The sequence below is a fragment of the Sinohyriopsis cumingii genome, chromosome 9 (assembly GCF_028554795.1).
Source record: "Sinohyriopsis cumingii isolate HCF-2022 chromosome 9, ASM2855479v2, whole genome shotgun sequence".
NCBI lineage: Eukaryota > Metazoa > Mollusca > Bivalvia > Unionida > Unionidae > Sinohyriopsis > Sinohyriopsis cumingii.
This window is the reverse complement of record NC_142969.1, coordinates 25,156,520-25,178,280: the sequence shown is the minus strand read 5'-3', so window position 1 is coordinate 25,178,280 and position 21,761 is coordinate 25,156,520. Positions and strand designations below refer to the sequence as shown.

Here is a 21,761-nt window from a genome sequence, read left to right as displayed (position 1 = left end):
CAACCTGTATTTGGTACTATACGTGGTCACTGTTCCTGACAATGAAAATGGACTCCAATGTCACATGTGCTAATATTAACACGTCACAACTTGCACTTGGTTTGTACATCCATAAACACTGAATCTGTGGAAGGAGCTTAGACTTTGGGCATTCTGAAATATTTTGAGTCCTTCAATGTTTGGTTAAAATGAAGTTCTGAAATTTTACACTTTTCAAACAAATGAAGTTCTGAGACAGAACTCTTTTAAAATTTTGTATTGAGCAGCTCAACAAATCTTGAATTAGAAAAGCACTGCCCTGTAACTGGGCTCCTTGGCATCATACTACAAGAGTTAAGTGTCTTGAATTCTTCACCGGTAAAGTTTCTTTGGTTAAAATGAAAGAAAATCCTGAATTGGTGTGACCAGAGGATTTACCCATACATTATATGGAATCTTCCAGTTTTGATTGCTTCACATCTTCTATATGTCCTCTTAGTATCTTCAGATATTCCATCAATACACTAGAAAAACCCTGATCAACAACTGCATGAGGAAGCCAGCCCTGAAGAAAAATTAAAAGATAACTGTGTTTTACATTTGTTATCTGAATTATCCCTAATTTTGCTGCAGGATAATATTTTGACGAATATCTATTTATAAACACTTTATTGCTTTACAAATAAATAAAAAACTTTTCTTATGCATTGAAATGGTTAATGATTTGATTTTTCCAGTCTGTCTCTTCTATGTGAATGTTTATTGATCTATACCACCCTTCCACCCATCAGTTCATCTATTTTTTACTCAAGAATATGTCTTTCTCTTTGTCTATTCAACCAACCAACAACCTATGCTTTCACCAATGTATAACAACATCAGTCTTGCTTAAAGACTGTTGGTATTATAAAGACCATTTCAGAACGTACAATAAACACAGAAACATGTGATAGACCATTAAGATAAATTTGTACCTCACAATAATGCATAGCTGTAACACTGTCCATTTTATAAAACAGAAGGAGCCTTGGATCCATTTAAGAGGATAAATTTTATTTGTGAAAATGTTAGTTAATATTCATTATGGTGTGAATTTGCATAATGTTGTTATGGTAAAACATACCCATTATAATGTATTCTTGTACATAATTTAACCCAATTAAAGATTACCTCACCAATAAAGTGAATATACATAAAATATATCTTATTGTAATGTTGTCATGCCTACAAGACACCCATTATAACATATTCCTGTGTATAATTTAACTCTATAAATGATTACCTTGTTGATAAAAAGAATTTACAAAAAACATACAATGCCATAATGATGCTATGCATAAACCATTCCCATTATAACATGTTCTTGCATAAAATTCAACTCCAAAATAGAATTACCTCGTTGATAAAATGAATTAGATAAAACACACTGTGACAATGCTACCATTCAACATTACCCATTATAACATGTTCTTGCATATAACTGAACTCAAAAGACTGTCTTGCCAATACAGTGAAACATTTTCATGGCTCCCATGAATAACATTACCAAAAAATCTCACTCTATTTTAGATCATGGATGGCAAATGTCACATTCATCTCCATTCATTAATGGCAGCCAAACATTAAAAAAATAAGAATGTAAACACTGAATGTTCTCTGCTGCAATGCACCTATAACTTTCTGCCATGTCAGAGGAAAACAATGCATTGCTACCACATGTACTCACTTACAAGACAAACTATATGTAAGACAGACCATGAGCTGCCATAAAATAATGTGCCAGTAGAACAGGTCTATGTTGTTTGTTCTAGTGATTACTTGTAACAAACTGCACAGACCCAGACCTGTTGGTACATTAGAAAACAGCAGATTTGTTTCTGTGTGTCACTTTTGCTAAGTCCAGGTATTAAGACATGTATCATTGCCTCAGCCATGTGTTTGATGTCTAAACATTGCTGTGGGCTAGAGCTAATCTGTTACGAAAGGATACAGTGACCCACCAGAGAGCGGAATCTTAAAATTGACACAGGTGATAGATTGTGCCAACTGGACAAAGGCTTGCCTACACCTACATGTTAAAGGTTTGTTCAGAGATCAGAGGAACCTGCGGGGTGAATGGGGGTGTGTTCTCATCCATCCCCACATGGACAGACAGCGAGAAGGACATTGTCCGATAAGTTTGATTGGATCGGTTCACAGCAATATCCAATCAAAATTTAGATAGAGGGTGTGGTTACAATTTAGATCCGAATTATAACTTTCTAACTCTCAAGCAAAAGGTCAGTTGTTCTCCTGGAAAGATTGTTGAGCAAACAGGATTACTCCAAAAAAGCCACTCGTAATTTGGCTGTAAAACTTAGAAACAAATTCTAAGGAAAGACAAAGCTTCAAAAAGAAAGCTTTATGGGGACAGGACTTCTAGTTCAGTAAGTCCTGAGTCTCCAAGTGGGGAGACAGAAACGAGACTAGTGAACAGTCAGAGTTGACAAAAGTCTAGTTGGTGGAGAGAAGGTGGAGGAGGAGGAAAAGTAGGCTGGAGGAGAAAGTGAAGGAGGAGGAAAAGGAATATAGAGAAGTCGAAGAGGAGAAGGAGGAGTACAGAGAAGTTGAGGAGGAAGAGAACGAATTTGGAGAAAGTTGGGGAAGAGGAGGTGAAGGAAATGGGAGAAGTAGGAGAGAAGAATAAACAGATGAGTAGAATATAAGGACAGGTGGAAATCTATCTCACACTACTAATCAAGTGATACGATAGGCTATTACAGGGTTGAGCGGAAGGAGAGTACTTGGGAAATTTGAATCATTTCACTACTGATTTGTTATTAAATTGTTATTCATTGAATTTCACTTTTTTAAAATATATTCAATCATTTAACAGTCGACACTGCTAACTGGGGACTTAGATCTTTACATCTATCTTTCACTAATTTAACTTGCAACCATAATCGAGCCTGGGTGGGACTTCTATAATAATTTAAATAAAATATTGGGAGCACCACACCCCAACCATAACAACCCCCACACTGTGTCATTTTCTGATGCACTTGACATAAACCAGTGCATATAGTATTGGTCAAGCAGGGAATTTCATCTGCAAAGGACTCATGAATGAGTACCCCTCAGCCATGAAGGAAAACACAAATTTTAAATTTGCAAAATGAATTTAAAATTTGCCTAATATATCAAAATGAATATAAAGTTTGTATAACATTTCCAGATGAATTTAAAATTTGCATAATATTTCCAGATGAATTTAAAATTTGCTTTATATTTCAAAATGATTTTAAAATTTGTATAAGAATTCAAGGTGAATATTACATGGGCAGAATTTCAAACACCAGTAAACAATCGTCCATTAAGTCAACCTTTATATATACCAATCAAGCTATACTTACATGAATTAAGCAAGTCCCAGTTTAAAAAGACAAATATATTAATAATTAATAATATGTATTTCTGATGTTGTTGTTGTTGTTGTTGTTTTGGGGCTTAACGCCATTTGTCAGCACACGATAGGCTATACATGGCGGCCAGTATTAATGGTGGAGGAAGAACCTGGGAAAACCCCGGAAAGAACCACCGACCCACGAGAAGCTACTGGCAAGCTTTCTCACATACCCACATTGGCTGAATCCTAGACTCGAACCGCCGCAGACAGAGGTGAGATGGCAGTGATCCGTAACGGAGAGCGCTTTAGACCACTCGGCCACTCGGGGCCCCTGTATTTCTGAAGATATTCTGAGAATGATACTTACCTTGAGGTTAGTATTGACCAACCAAGTAAATAAACATCTATCTGGTTCATTCTCGATAGGTTGAAACATCCAGCCTCCTGGGCCATTATCTCCCCTAAAAATAAAAAATTCATACATCATAAACTATCTAACATATTTTCAATGAACAATATACACTAGGCCATAGTCTCTCACATCACTCCACAGACGGATGACATCGAAGCCAATTGTCTATAGAAAAGTCCAAAGTTTTGCTATCCCACACGTGATGGCATTTGCTGCAATGTATTTGGTAACTAAAGATCCACCAAAATGTGGTACTTGCAGAGGCTGATAGGTTGATTACTTATCTTCATGTCAACTCCTTTGTACATGTAACCTTATTTATTCAGTCTCCATCTGGTGATGTTTTTTTACATACTACTCTTGTTTCTCACTTGTTTTAAAACTGGAGACAACAGAGATCCCCCCCCCAAAAAAAAAACCTGTCCAACAGATTACAGGAGTGAGGTGACAAATACATGTAATACAAACCTACTGTTACAATAGTAAATGAACTAACAACCTCTGTCACACATTTCCATGAATCCTTTGTTACGAAATGAAGGCCAGTAAACACTGCTTCACACTTGGTGGGCAAAATTTGGACTTTTCAATAGGAAACTGACATCACCATGATAATGAAACAAAGCATAACTAGCACAATGACATCAGAGATTCACACTAATGCACACTTAAATGAGAACATAACAGACCCAGATTTGCTGTCACATAATGTGCCGGTAGATAACAAGCTATACTGTTCTTTAAGTTACAAGAATGAAAAGTTTACACCTCTCCTATGACTTACAAAGATACTTTTGTAATTATGTAGCACTAAACATTTGAGTAATCTGTGTCATAGATATTTTCATTTTTTTAGATCTATTACATATATGAAATATATGTTTATCAAACATAACAGACATCGTTTTAAATTTAACTTTAAAAGAAAGCCCATTATGGGCAATTTCGGAAGATGTTTACTTCAGCTTGTATAGTCTGTGATATGAGGTTTAAATAAACTATTATATTCAAATTAATTTTTAAATCTGTTTCAGATTTGTAAATGTTTAATAAAATATTGAAATTTTTCAAGTTTTAAAAAGATTATTCACAGAAAAATATTGTATTTCAAAGTACAAAAAAGTGAAGTAAAAATATACATTATCAACTTCTATAATATGCCATCCAACTTAACTTCATGAAATTAATGTATTGAACAACATCTCTTATAATTTTACAAAGGGAGGTAACACCAGCTGACTCTACCTCACATATTTCTTCTGAGGAGGCATATCGGGGTGGGTGCAACCACAGCCTATGGACACAAAACTTCCTTCACGGTACCCCCATTTCCGCACACTGATAAAGTCTCGTGCAGATATCAGACCCCCAAGTGCCTCTGCTGATACATTATATTGCACATCTATGTTATCTTCTAACACCTGTAATGTCTAAAAAAGAAAACAAGGGTCAACTATATATCATACTTCAAGAAGCAGGCAATGTACATTATTCCCTTTGTCTCTTCATCTAATCATATATCTGTCCATTCTCCCTGTCCAGACTGTAGCCCCTGTATTACTTTATCTATTGACATCAATCTATTGACCTATTGCTATGGGTGCATCTTGGGAATAAGCGTTTCTTGCACTTGGTTGCTGTGACCTGTTTTTCAAGATTTATAAAAATAGTTGGTTAAAAAAGAATCATACCTGAGCCCTTCTACAATACCACTTAACCTATTTCCACCAAAGTTACACTGAGTGTTCATTTTAAAAAATAGACGTGCCCAGCACCAAAACCTGTCACTGTTACCTACTTTCAAGTAGTTTTTTTTTAATTGCCTGAAAATTGTGTCCATTCACCTAATGCAATGCTCCTATTGTTTCACCTATCAACATTAAACTTGCACTATAGTTACATCTTGGTTGCTGTGACCTACTTTCCATCATTTATAGAGCAGTGAGTAAAGATACTGATCCATCTATATTACTGAGTTTTCTCGGGTCTAAATCAACAGCAGAGAAAATCTGCTCACATAGAAATATTATGGATTGTCGTTGAATCCAGCTTATAAACAAATGCATGCATATATAAAAGGAAACTGATGTCAACAACTTTTTATAAATTCCACGGAAATGCAAATCTAAATGCAAGTCTGTAAAGGAATCTTAATTCTACATTATAAACAAAAGAATCTGCAAATGAAGTCATTCTCTGTTATTCCTAACAAAGGCTATTTAACACATTAACCCCTGGTGACGAGTTTACATGGCAGGAGGTAGTAGTCTACTGCCAAGCTATGTAGCGTCACGGTCATGTATGATACGCCAAAGTGGGTGGTATTATAGAAAGGTAGACAGATGTAGCTCTACACAAAGGGGAAAACTTGACTAAAAAACTTACTCTACACTCTATCACTGTAGGGTTCCATTTGGGAGAATCGCCAAGTCCTTGAATCATCTCCTCCCATAGCATTTTAGGTGGATAATCAATTATACCCTGCATTGATAAAAAAAACAGACAAAACTAAATAAAAAGCAAGTCACCAGACTGAGTCTAACTACTGTACATGCTGTGACAGATAAAAATACCCTCAGGTAAGCTATTTTAGAAAGTTTTCTTGACTCCTAAAGAAGACTATCGCATGCAAATAAAGTATTCTGATACCAAATAACCATATATACTCACATACAAGTCTGATCTGACTCTAAACTGCACAGATCAGATCTACCATCACATAATGCATCTAAAAAACTGGGTCTGTATAGTTTGTTGGGATTAATCAGTACAACAAGCAACATAGACCCTGATCTGCCAGTGCATTACATGACAACAAATCAGAGTCTAGGTTGGTTGCAGGTGGATGCGACTTGTAAGCAAGTATATACAATAAGCAAAAATATTTCAATCAGATTTGTCCATTTGTCCATGCATCAAACACGTCCATCTGTCCAAGCATCAGACACGTCCATCTGTCCATGCATAAGACATATCCATCTGTCCATGCATTAGACATATCCATTTGTCCATGCATCAGACATATCCATCTGTCCATGCATCAGACATGTCCACCTGACCAAGCATCAGACATGTAACTCAGTCCATGCAGCCATTTCTCAGTAAATTTTGTCCATCAAATGAGAGTTGCTATCTTCATAATGATGTTTCACAAGGATGACTAGATTACAACAACAAAACAGTATAGTATTTTGGTTAGATGCAGCTGCGGTGAGGAGGATTGGGGTAAGGAAATGGAAAGAGTAAAAGAAAGGAGGATGCAAATGGTGGTTGGGTGGGGTGGGAATTAGAAGCATGAGACAGCTTCTGATTGGACTACCCTCAACACTAACTGAACAAGCAAGATCATATCTGCTACAATGTTTTATAAGGATGAGTATATGACAATAAAATCTTTCAGATCATGGATATGGTTCTGGGGGTGAGGTTGGAGTGTATAATGTTATATTTACATTGCTAATAAGAAGGCCCTATATGTCAAGCCTACAAGTGAAGTGCTGCTGTACATTTCAGGATGTTGACCCCATGGCTCAATGGCTGAATGAGTGTTGCAGATTCATTATTCTTGCTTCATAATGACTCGTCCAAAAAATTAACAGAATATATTGTGGGTTTTATGAAATTTAAACAAAATACTGACAATATTAATACACAAAGTATCTGTTAATGTAACCTTTGACCCACAAAGTGCCATGTGTGCTACAAAAATGAGTTGTCTTTGCTTCATAATAATTCATTCCAAATATTAACAGAACACATCATGGGATTTAGGAAATAGAAGCAACTCAAAAACAAAACCTTTATACAAATCTTCTACAACTGTGACCTTGACCCCAAGGTCAAAGGGGCAAACAAGCGTGTAACATAATGATTTGTCTCATCTTCATAATGACTGATGCCAAATATAATGAGAACCCATTTATGCAAAGTATAATGAGATTGCACAATGGCGGCTTACAAAATATACACAAATGAAATGACTTTAACCATAAATTTAACACAATTTATTATGAACATGACCTTGACCACAATGTTAAAATGATAAGTGAGTAGGAATATTAGTTAGTGGCTGCATTCCTTTGACCTCACATTTATGACGCCAAAGATACCAAAATAAAACCTTTTTCAGCCAATACTTGTTTTATTATGTTCCAAAAAATTTAAACATATTTATTCAGTTATAAGAAATACACATAAAATATACAACAAACAATTCAATCCATCCATTAATGGAGAGCTGAATTTTCGTCCAGGTTGAACAGACAACAAAATGGCAGTTCCTGCTTGGGAAACCATGCTGAGCATTTGCATATATATGGAAATGATGCATGTCTAGGAGTGTATTTTTCGGACTTTGTGTTAATATTTTTTTGTGCAAACACAAGTCTCCAAGTCGAATACACGTAAATTTGGAGTTTATTCTGAAATTTTTAACATTCTTGTTATGGTCAGGAATCATTCATTCAACTGCAAATGACATAGACCCTGATTTGCTGGCAGATCAGGGTCTATGTTGTTTTTTTTCCCAAAGATTACTCCTAACAAACTGCATAGACTCAGATCTTCCTATGCTATATGCAAATCAAATTCTGTGCAGTCCATAGTTGGACTCGATATATAAGCCAGTATACAGTATTCCCCCATGTCCACCATAAAAAATTCAAGTTTGATTTTTACCTGTAACCTGAATACCTTTCTGCCATACTTCTTGATGTATGTACTCTGTACAATTCCCTCATGTACATTCTTTCCCCCTTCCAGTTTCCATCCATCTCTTACTGTAAATAGTTCCCATGCAGCGTCCCATGCTTCATGTACCAGCTTGAGTAAATCACCCTCCTGGTAAACAAAATTTTCAAAACAATAGATTATAAAATAAGGTTTAAAATCAAGCACTGAGTTCAATTCTTATTTTTTCATGCACATTTATTTACCATATATACTTCACTTACAAGTCCAGCTGTGAACAACATAGATTCTGCAATATCTTCAAAAAATGAGCCAGCTGATCTGGTTTTATATTGTTTTGTTCCACTTACGACTAAAAACAAACTGCAGAGACCCAAATCTGCCAGCAGATTATGCAACAACAGATCTGGGTCTCTGTAGTTTGCAGTTGGACCCAACTTATAAACGAATATATCTGGTATTAATAATTAGGCCCTGCATTCCTTTTACTTGGAATTTTTTTGTCTTATAAATAATATAAAGAAATTAGGAAGGATTATTTCCCTTTATTTTGTCTGAGTATCTAATTCATTTTCGGGTCTTAAAACTGCAAACAGAGGCTCTAGAAGGCCTGACATTGCTCACCTTGCTTACATAACAGTTAACTATTTCACTAAGCAGGCTTATGTAGTACATGTACTGTAAGAACACAATCCTGGGTAAACTATCTCTCAACTTGATTTTCATGTCCACTGTATGTTGACATAATTAATGATGTAGAGTCTCATACTTTTAAATAAACTCATCCAATGTCTTATGATTATTTTTTTTTAGCAAGTATTATTAGATTTAGATGATAATACAGTCTCAGGTCTCAGATGCCAGAGGATTTCATTAATATGACTGGGTCTTGCTTATTATTGAATTTGTCCAAGATACTTGAAGAGATATGCATGTTCCAAGTCTGATGAGCATTGAATTAGAAATACATGTATGATTTTATTCCAGAGTGGCAAAAGGCTCAGGTACATGTAATCAGATGAAAGCTTTCCACACTAATATACTTCAACCTCACTCATCACTGAACCTATTCAACATCCTGATGATGTAAGACCACATTTCAAGTTTAATCAAAATCTGATCAGATATATGGCTTCCAGAATGGAAATAAGCAAGTGTTGACAGATGCACAATGGCCATAGTTCATACCATAAGCTCACTTAGACTTGTGTCAAAGCAAGTTAAACATGATTGTAATTGGATATATAATATCATAAATGTCTTATATAAAATTATACCTTAATGTCCTTTAAAAAATGATAAGATAAAAAAGTTATATTATTTCACAATAAGTACAGTAATAAATTGACAGTGGGAATGCAGGTAAATTATATAACATCAGCATAATGGGAGGGGGATACATTTTAAAGCTTTGCATGGCCAAAAATATGAATAGTTGAGGGATGCAGATATTATGGGGAAATGACTTGCATCTAGGGTGGATATAGCATTTTTCTCTACAAGGTTTCAGTTTTCAAATAGATGACTTATTTTGTTTTAAAAAAGCAGCTGTTTCTTGTTTGTTTGTTTTTCACTGCTAAAAAAAAGGTGTACATTTATAACCTCAAAATTGGGTAGGGGTATAGGCTGACCCCTCCCTTGTTGCTGTTAAGCTTTTATGGATATGCTGATACACTGGATATCATTGGCATTGAAGGAATAAGTTAAATCCTGGCAAAATGTATGTGCCTTGTTTTATGGATATGCCGATACACTGGATATCATTGGCATTGAAGGAATAAGTTAAATCCTGGCAAAATGTATGTGCCTTGTTCATGGGGAATTTTGTGTCCAGGTTATTTACTTACTACTTTTAATCTATTAGACAGGAAGAAGCTTACACACACACACACACACACACACACACACAGAGTAACTTTAACATCTGGCACCAGTATCATAGAATATTGTTAGATTCCTAATACCAAGCAGGGTAGGTCTAGTCTTCTAACATACCTTTTGATTTTAGTCTTTGTAATAGTAAATGCTAAAACAAGCAGGTTAGGTTTAGTTTTGTAACATAACTTTTGATTTTAGTCTTTGTAATAGTAAATGCTAAAACAAGCAGGTTAGGTTTAGTTTTGTAACATAACTTTTGATTTTAGTCTTTGTAATAGTAAATGCTAAAACAAGCAGGTTAGGTTTAGTTTTTGTAACATAACTTTTGATTTTAGTCTTTGTAATAGTAAATGCTAAAACAAGCAGGTTAGGTTTAGTTTTGTAACATAACTTTTGATTTTAGGTCTAGTCCTGTAATATACAATTTGCAAATGAAAAATTCTAAGGCAACTTTTTAAGGACTGTATAATAAATTTCTAAGAAATTATATCTGAATGTATAGTACATTTTTAAGAACTAGACACATGAATGTATAATAAATTTTTTACAGACTTTACAATCATCTAAAAATGTATAATCCATTTTTAAGGACTGTATATCTGAATGAAAGCTATATTTTTAAGGACTGTACATCTAAATGTAGGATACATTTTTCAAGACTACATCTGAACGTATAATACATTTTTAAGGACTATACATCTGAATGTATGATACATTTTTAAGGACTGTACATCTGATTGTATGATACATTTTTAAGGACTGTACATCTGATTGTATGATACATTTTTAACGACTGGACATATGAATGTATAATATATTTTAAAGGAGTGTACATCTGATACACATTTTTAAGGACTATTCATCTGAATGTGTAATACATTTTTAAAGACTGTACATCTAAATGTAGGATACCTTTATTAGGGCTATACATCTAAATGTATGATACATTTTAAGCACTGTACACCTGATACAGATATTTATGGACTGTACATATGAATATATAATACATGTCCAAGGACTATACATATGAATGTATAATACATTTTTAAGGACTGTACATCTAAATGTATAATATACTGGAACTCACATACTGGAATTAAAAAAAAGGAATGGTGTTGATTTTATACAAAAGATCAAGTTTTTCTACATGAATTAATTGCCGAATTTGAAGAGAATTTTTTTTATATCATTTCATATACAGGGACATTTATTTCCAATGTTCTTTTGAAAAGTTTTTGAACTAATCTAAATTCTTTCTTTCTTCTCAAGTATGAAATTACAGTAATGGCCGGACAACCATTCAATTCTTTCATTCAACAGATGTTTGCTACTCTTTTAAATACTTTGCTTTGGCACAAAATAATATCAGTGTACATACTTTTCAATACACTCCAAGACTTTCTTTGAGTCAATACAAAAGTTAGATTCAATGATATATTCATTATTACATTCAATGACTGAGTTTTTTTTACTCAAATATTAGTCTACACTGTCTAATAGCCATGAAGAAGTCTTTTTTTTGGCCAGTAGTTCTTAGAGATTATAAACAGTAATAAATATTCAATTCAACATCAAAGATAAATTATACTGCATTATATTTACAGTGTGTCATATACTTACAAACAAATTCCTGTATATCTTTTAAAAATTCTTTTTTTTCAAGATGAAACAAATACTCCTGCATTTTCAGGTGTCAATCACTTAATAAATCAATCCTTATTTCCTCAATAGGCAAAGTTCAATAAAAAATACAGAGAACAGGACACAAAAAGAGAAGTTTAACAATTTATATCGATGATTTTGGAAAGCATTCCAGAAAGTCAGTGATACATATGAGCATGCATAATGGCACATAAACATTGTAAACCTAAAAATAAACCAAAAAAGGAAGGGGGAAGAGAGAGAGAGAGAGAGAGAGAGAGAGAGAGAGAGAGAGAGAGAAATATGAAGTTTTTTTTATTACAGTAAGGGTCCATTAATAATAATGGTTCTGATTTTAATCTGGTGTCTTATAGGTACAAAATTTTGTATCAGCTGATCTGGGGAGTTCTACTTTTGATAAATGTTTGGACTTCATGCTAAGATAAACACCCAAAGTTTTGTCTACTGGTATTTCAAGCATTGGTTTTAAGAGTTTTAGTAAATGTGACTTCTTGTTTAATTCTGGATATCATATAAATTAAATTTGGTCAAAATAAAATATAATAATCCAAACTGTAACATGCATACAATGTTACATAGTAAATGTAGATGAACCAATACTGTTTTGTTATTTTTGAATCCCATATAAACCCCATGTGGAACCTCATTTATACATGTGACTGTTATACCTGTACAGTACCACTAAACTTGGGACATAATAGTTCAGCGGTCAGTGGTAGTTTTAGGTATATATCACAAAACAATGAATTACCCATTCTTACTTTAGCATAAGCTAGTCCTTCAAAGAACAACTGAAACATCCTTTGAAATTAAGGAGATAAGATATACAAAGTAGGTAATTTGTTTATACAGTAAATTATTTAAATTTAATTTAATGTAATTATGCTCATGATTTAAAAAGACGTCTGTTTTTTTAAGAATAACATTTTATTATATTTAAATATAATGGTGTAAGCCAGTAAAAGCCCCTACACTGTAATAAGTATATTATCTTGAAGTTAATTGTTGTTTTTGTTGCCTTGGGTTTGATGCCATTTTTCAGCGCATTTTAGGCTATAAATATATGGTGGTCAGTATAACTAGTAGAAAAAGTGCCTGGTTAAACCTTAGTAAGAAACACTGACCAATGGGAAGCTACTGGCAAGCTTTTTCACATACCCACATTGGCCAAGACTTAGACTTGAACCCATGCAGGCAGAGGTGAGAGAGCAGTTATCACTAAGGCAAGCACTTTAGACCACTTCGCCACTATGGGCCCCAAAGATAACCGTAAACCAGCACATACTGTACTGCTGTTTACGATTTTGAAATTCAAGACAGTGCAGTTCATCACAATGCTTTGTCTCAAGTCCTGAATAAGTAATTTGCATACCTGTATTTAAAATACATGGATGAGATAATCAATTAAATACTGGTACACATGTATTTAAAATACAGGGATGAGATAATCAATTAAATACTGGTATACATGTATTTAAAATACAGGGATGAGATAATCAATTAAATACTGGTATCCATGTATTTAAAATACAGGGATGAGATAATCAAATAAATACTGGTATCCATGTATTTAAAATACATGGATGAGATAATCAATTAAATACTGGTATCCATGTATTTAAAATACATGGATGAGATAATCAATTAATTAGTGGTATCCATGTATTTAAAATACAGGGATGAGATAATCAAATAAATACTGGTATCCATGTATTTAAAATACATGGATGGGATAATCAATTAAATACTGGTATACATGTATTTAAAATACAGGGATGGGATAATCAATTAAATACTGGTATCCATGTATTTAAAATACAGGGATGGGATAATCAATTAAATACTGGTATACATATATTTAAAATACAGGGATGGGATAATCAATTAAATACTGGTATCCATGTATTTAAAATACAGGGATGGGATAATCAATTAAATACTGGTATCAATGTATTTAAAATACAGGGATGAGATAATCAATTAAATACTGGTATCCATGTATTTAAAATTTAGGGATGAGATAACTGAATATTGGTATACCTGTAATTAAAATACAGTAATGAAATAATTAAATACTGGTATAATAAAAAAAAGTATCTTGCTGGTCTTTATGTCTGCAAGTTAGTATGTCTGCTCATTTCTTATAATTTGCTCACTGCAACATATTTGTATTTACTTGTGAAAATATCTGGAGTCAGAGGCATGCAAGAAATGTAAAGTTACAATGTAAATTCCATAAATGGAGTAACTATAACTTTTAATTACAACATGCTCAAGTATTTTCTCATGTAGCTTGACTAATGAATGGTCACACATTACTTAGCTCAGTAACTGAATATTAATTGCTAAATTTGGAAATGACAAAGCATACAGTATATATATATATATATATATATATATATATATATATATATATATATATATATATATATATATATATATAAATAAAATAGAGACAAACAGTCATACATATAATTATATTGTTATAAAGGATATACAATACATAAATTTAAAAAAATTATCCAATTTTATATAGTGCATTGGCATTAATTCCATTAGGATACAAAGTATCTAACTAATGAATCCAATAAGTTTCTTTTATGAGTCTATTCATGTCACCATGCACAATATTTACTGGCATGAAATGAAAAAAAAATCGAGTAGAGAGTGATTACTGGTGTTAAAGTGTGTTAAAATATTAGAGGAAAACTGGGGATCTCTATAATTAATTATATGAAAGCAATGATTATTCATTCTCTTAGAACTTGTTGAAGTGTTTGTCTAACATGTTGCATGCTACATGTTTGTACAGGTTATCAAATAAATCACATCAGTTGATATGCAGTTAATGTTATCACGTGGAGAAAATACCTCTTTCGTATTAGTGCTACTGAAAGAAATAATTTCTCCTACGTTTACACATTAAAAGCACCAGTGTCTGTTTCATTTAGATGACAAAAAAATTGTATTTTTTATTTATTTTCAGTCTGTTTAGTTCTAATTAGAAAATCTTGCAAATTCTTGGGTCTTCTATAAACGAGAATTGGTTTATTTTTGTAAAGTGATTTTATGCTGGCTTTATTTGATAAATTTATGAGACTATAATATTTATTAATTATATGACCTATATTAGGTCATGAATGATTATATTGTATCGTGAAAAGAATTACATTTTTCTCTAATTTACATTCTGCTGTGTTTAAAGCCTTATAGTGAGTAAGATTGCGGGCTTTGTTCAGTGCAGAATCAATTATATGTGTAGGATAATTTCTATTTTGGAAATATGTTTGTAATTTATTCAACAAATTTTGTTATTGACAATCATCTGAAATAATGCAGTGGTATCTTTTGGCCTGGAGATATGGTATACCATTTTTACAAGCCCTTGTCAACACACTTTAACACCAATAATCACTCTCTACTCGATTTTTCTTTCATGCCAATAGATAATGTGTATGGTGACATGAATAGACTCATAAAAGAAACTTGTTGGATTCACAAGTTAAATACATGTACTTTGTATCCTAATGGCCTTAATGTCAATGTACTATATAAAATTGTGTAATTTTTCTAATTTTTAATTTTTTTAAAAAATTGATATATTGTATATCCTTTATAACAATATAATTACATATATATGTATGACTGTTTCTTTCTATTTTATTATATTATTTTTACTGATTCAGGTTTCATTAGAGACTTGTGTAACTTTTAGATCCTGTCATATATATATAAATAATTATTATGACGATGCATATCATTTATGACGTTACAAAATGATGTAATTGTTATTTTAAAATAAAAGATGTCATCTGTTTTTTTTCACAAGATTTCAATGCTTGATGAAGCATAAATGTGAAACTATTTACACAGAATTTTCAGCGTTTGTGTTGTTTTTTTATATCCCAATTATATATATATTTTATATATATTCAGTTGTAAGGATTTAATATCTGATTTTTGATTTGGTACCTGCATATCATAAAGTGCAGTAACTGCAATGATACTGAAAATTTATAATCATTTGAAGAATTTCACAACATAATTTAGATGTACAAATTAATTTGGGAGCCATGGTGGCTCAGTCGTTCACATGCCTGACTCACAACTAAAGAGTGCAGGTTGGAATACTAGCCTACGGTAGGATAACTACTGCAGTGTGTCCTTTGGCATTTTACTTCAACTACCTTGGTTCTAAATAGCCTACTTGTGTTGCTGTGCTGTAAAACACTGATTGAAAAGAAATTAGTTTCACATGAAGTGGGTTTATTTTGTGATCTCTGCTTATAGCTTAATTTCTGTTACTCAATACCTCTAGGTAACACAGATATAGACAATTTCAGCGACATTGCTGAGGAGTCAAAAATAATTGGAAAGCATTCCCTCAGAGATTACAAAGTAGCTGAATCGAATGTTTCAGTGTCTGCCTGTTTCAAAGTAAATAATCTAATGTCAGGATTGACTGATCTCCATGGATCCAGTAAATCTAGTTTACTCTTGATTTTGTGGACTGATGTTTGGCCATGGAGTATTTATCATGTAAAACGTCATAAGAGTCAAGCTCAAAGTCCTGAACAACATTCCACTCATACAAATAATAACAGAAAAATTATCAAAATTCATAATAGCCTCTCTAATTTCTAAAAAATAGTTAGCATTATTATCATTATGACCATATAAATTCACTGATGTAAATCTCTGTCCATTAACTCCATGTGTTGAGCAACATTCCAGTCACAGAAATAATAACAGAAAAATTATCTAAAATTTCTAAAAGCTTGCATTATCATTATTATGATCACATAAATTCACTAGTGTAAATTTATTTCCATTAATTGATAAATTTAGAAGAAATATTTGAATCTTGATATCCATTGTTATATTCAATTTAAATCTTGGCATATATTATCAGATCTGATTTGAATCTGCATATCTAATGTTATGCTCTAATTGAATGTGGGTATCCATTGTTGCATTCTATTTGAATCTGGGTATATGTTGTTATATTCTATCTGAACCTGATTATCAACTGTTATATAATATTTGAAAATGGGTATCTATTATATTATTATAGTTTACCTTTGTAAGAAGCACCCTGTTATGAACAGTATAATTATTACTTAGCTGCTAATGGCCAATATCATTAGCTTGTACCAGTCTAAACTAGCAAGCCAATATCATTGGCTGGTACCAGCCTAAATTGGCAAGCCAATATCATTGGCTGGTACCAGACTAAATTAACAAGCCAATATCACTGGCTGTTACCAGTCTAAACTGGCAAGGAAATATCATTGGCTGGTACCAGCCTAAATTGGCAAGAAAATTGTATCGACTGGTACCAGACTAAATTGGCAAGCCAATATCATTGGCTGGTACCAGACTAAATTAACAAGCCAACATCACTGGCTGTTACCAGCCTAAATTGGCAAGGAAATATCATCGGCTGGTACTGGCCTAAATTAACAAGCCAATATCATTGGCTGATAACTTAAAAAATCTGTCTCCTGACACATCTGTGTGGTGCATAATGGATAAAAAGTACTGCATTTTTAAAAATTAATTTATAATTATCACCAGTCTCATTAGCACAGGAAGGCAATGTAGTTGTCATTGAGTACAAGTCTATTTCTGAGAGTCAAAATTATTCAACTTGTAAGAGAAAAATAGGCCATAGGAATATGCAAACTGGATAGACTGATGCCCAGAACAATAAAATATGCTCAATAACAACTTATACCAGCATTTTTGCTATATTTACAAAAACCATAATTCCACTTTGGAAATGTACAAATCATCATTCTTTTTAGTGTTTTCAAATATAATGAATGCTATAAGATATCTATACATAGCTACAATACTTTCACTCTGCAAAATGACTGGAATGTACAAAGACATTTCATGGATTCTAGTACAAAAATGGCAGCCATTCCAGAAAGTAACTCCCAAACACAGTGGTTGTTCCAGGAGACAAGAAAATGGTGAGACCAAGAATGTGTCCTAGTTTACTGATTCATCCAACATGGACACAATCCATCATCAGGTTTTCTCACAGACTATCAGAAGCATTGCATAATCCTACCAAGACTACCTTTTAAACATATATTACTTTGTGAACAGATTGTTTAACTGGTTTTATTCAGGTATGTCATGCTTATTATTGAAGAAAAAAAAGCTAATGAAATAATACTGAATAAAAATACCAGTATTGAATTGTTTACTCCAAACTATAATCCTTTTTTTTGCCAGACAAGAGTTTAGTCCAGAGCTAGTGCAGTTTTTTTAAAAGCTGAACAGCTGCAATTTCATTTAGTATATGCCAATATGGTATATTAAAATATGTCTTTCCAAACATCATCCAAAGACAGTCATTTGTAGATAAAGAATGGCTTACTGAATGTGGCTGGAATAAAATAAATGATTCCCCAAATAACTATCAGCTAATAATTAGCAGTGTGCATCTGGGTTCAGATTTCTTCTAAACTGCTAGTATAGTAGTAAACCTTATCTCTGACCATTTGATTTGTTTAGCAGGTAATTAGATCCTAAAATTACATATACAGTTGCCTCTGTTCAATTATAAAAACAAAAATCATTTTTTTTATCTGAGCAATATGAGGGTTTAATAAAGAGTTAAGAGTCAGGAGTGAATGTGAACTGTTATTAATCATGATATTGTCGGTACAGAAAATAAGTAAAGTTTGGGCTGTTGTAAAGGCTTCATGCCTTCTACCATCAATTCAGACAAATTAAAATCAGCTTGAATTTATGTAATAAAATGGATAATTATTTACAATTCATAATGTATTTTCTCCTGCAGATTAAGCATCTTTTCAGATATTCACATCATTCCTAGTCATCATTGGGAACTATCAGGAGTACATGGGAATCATAAAATATTACAAAATTAAAAGTAGCTAACAAGCAGAAGATTTAGGATCTGCAGGGTGTAATCTACCAGATAATATTGTACAAGTATACTTTTTAGATCTGAAAGAATTCAAGAATATATCAGTACTTGACAAAGAATATATTAGACCAGTATGCTTGCACAAAAACTGATAGTTGCCACTAATTTTCCAGTAATTTTCCTGTTGGAAGATTACTGATCTTAGATGTTACAATGTCAGATCTGGATCTATGCAGTTTGTTATGACTAATCAATAGAACAAACAATGCTGATCCAGATCTAATGGAGTATTTTGTGATGGCAGATCACCATCTGTTATTTGTAGTGGGATCCAACTATTACACAATTGTATATGAAAAGTATGTTTCCAACAATAGCAGAGGTCACATACTGTAATTCTTACAGAACAATACTGAATACAGGTATCTCCTTTTACAATGACAAAATCTGAGCATGTTTTTTTTAAAAATTGTGTTTTAGTTTTTGGAAAAAGTCTGAACAAAAGTTAATTTAAGCCCTACGTTTCCAAACTGTGACAAATAAAGCCCATATGGGTATAGCAGAAATACTGTGCAAAGCTTTAAGCTCTTTAAAAGGCATGGAGGGAGGTGGGGGTAATGTTACAGACTTACCCCACTACTATAAAAACTGTTAATTGATGTTTCACTTGCCTTGCGACTGTGTCCATGTGATGTTGATGAAGGCTCTTTCCTCTCTGTTTCATCGTCAGACCCTGAAATGGAATAAAGCCATGAAAATACAAGGCAGGTTGGGGGAGCACTGCCACCTGAATAATGTGGTCATGTGACTTGTCTTGATGAATATTATCCACCAATTTTTGGGGTCTAATCATGCATTCAATGAACTGAATGGGAAATCCACTAGAACAGGTAATTTTAAATATTTTTACCTGTTATGTATGGACGCTTGTTTCCAAAGTGCATGTCGCATTCACATGACAAATCCACAGATGCCTGAGTGAAGTCACAAGATCAAGTCAACAGAATGTTAATGAGCAAATGCACATAGTTGCTGGATCTGACGGAACAGCCCAGATGTAGCCATCAAATTTTAAATGGTGACAGGAGGTAGGGTTGTATTATTCCACATGGATTTACATGTCAAACATAGGATTTCATCTGGAAATATACTGTACATAAGGCCAAAAAGCCCCGTCAACCAAACCTAACTCAGGAGCCACAAGAAAAACTGGTAGCTGTTTAAAATGTGTATGGAGGAAAGATCTGTATGTATCAATTGTATGATTTTATGAAGAGGTGAGATCAAAGTTAAATCATCCGTACAGGTTTGGGTGATGATTTATAACAAGGTTTTATTTAAATATAAATTATGAAAAATAATACTTTGTCATTTTTTTAAAGGTTTGTGTATTACCTTCAGATACATAGATTGATAGTCAGATAAATAGATAAATACAGATTAATAACAAGAATAGACAGAAGATGGGTAGATATCCATTAAAATATATATGGAGAGTAACCAACATGCAAAAAGATCATGACATCAACTGACAAACTGGAGAAAATGGATAAAAGGTACAGACAACTAACAGATTATAAAAATTGAGGCAGTTATTTACACAGGGAATTTCCAAATGATCAGGGTTTATGTTGTATATTATGCACCAGCAGATCTATGTCCATGCAGTTTGCAGTTGGACTGGACAGATAAATAAGTTTATAAAGTACATAGTACCTGATAATGACTGTTAATTTCCTTACAGCACTGACATAATACAGTTGGTATAAGCAATATTTATTGATTATCACTGACATAATCCATTAGGTAAAATCAATATTTATTATCAATGACATAATCCAACTGGAAAAAAACAATATTTTCACTGATATAATCCAGTAGGTGAAACCAATATTCATTATTACTGATGTAATACATTTGGTATAATCAATATTTATTTATTATCACTGATAAGCTGGTATAAGCAATATTTATTTATTATAATCATAGTAAAGCTTACACACATCTCAGAGTGGGCCCCAGGTGGACAAATGGTCCAAAATGTTTGCCTTTACCAATCACTGCCATCTCACCTCTGCATGGGTTTGAGTCTGGCTTAGACAATGTATGTGAGAAAGCTAGCCAGTTACATCCCATGGGTCAGGATTTCATACTGGGGTTTTCCCGGGTTCTTCCTGCACCAATTATCCTGGCCACCATGTATAGCCTATAGTGTGATGAAAAATGTTGTTAAACCCAAAGAACAGACAGCTAAAAGGATAACCGAGTCATAAGCAAATATGCTTTTATTAAGCTCCAGTAATTCATACTGGAAAACATCTTTATGTATATTGTTTTAAAGTTTTCTCACCATGAAGATGCTAAAATCTTTTCTACCATATCTGTCCTATTTAGTTAATCCTGTAATAGTTTTATTTTGGCTACATTTCTGAAGGGTGGTATATTTATTCCAATTTATTATATAATTCCTGTAAAACTTTTTTTCATTGGATGATACAAAATCAAGTGGTATGTGAGATCTCCTTGTATTGCAAGGTCATTCTTCACATCCCGACTTTATGTGACAGCATAAACATCATAGTTCTTAGTGTCATGCAACTAAAATGGCATCTGAACAAATCTAAAGCAAATTAAACAGCATGTTTCTCCTCCAAATCATGTAATAAAACAGTTAAAGACCCTTGCTTCAATGCGGTTTCAAGAACTAGAAAACCTACCATACTGAATTCAACTTTAATTCTCGAATATTTACTAAGTTTAGAAAAATGCTGAAATCTAATGTATTTTTTTAAAACCATTTATTCATGCACTTCAGCTTGTTTACGTTGCAGCAAAGAACGGTGCAGAAA

General features: G+C 33.0%; 1 protein-coding gene across 1 annotated transcript in view; it reads right to left on the bottom strand.

The window, feature by feature from the left end:
• Positions 1–241: 241 nt before the first annotated feature.
• Positions 242–21,761, bottom strand: part of LOC149791414 (stAR-related lipid transfer protein 3-like) — a 95,647-nt gene continuing 74,127 nt past the window's right edge. Inside the window, exons 9-14 of the mRNA XM_089969952.1 lie at positions 19,584–19,645; positions 8,454–8,615; positions 6,162–6,257; positions 5,022–5,206; positions 3,732–3,825; positions 242–544 (exon numbers count right to left, since the gene is read on the bottom strand). Coding sequence (XP_089826078.1) covers positions 425–544; positions 3,732–3,825; positions 5,022–5,206; positions 6,162–6,257; positions 8,454–8,615; positions 19,584–19,645 — 719 coding nt within the window. The 3' untranslated portion in view covers positions 242–424. The remainder of the gene's footprint in view (positions 545–3,731; positions 3,826–5,021; positions 5,207–6,161; positions 6,258–8,453; positions 8,616–19,583; positions 19,646–21,761) is intronic.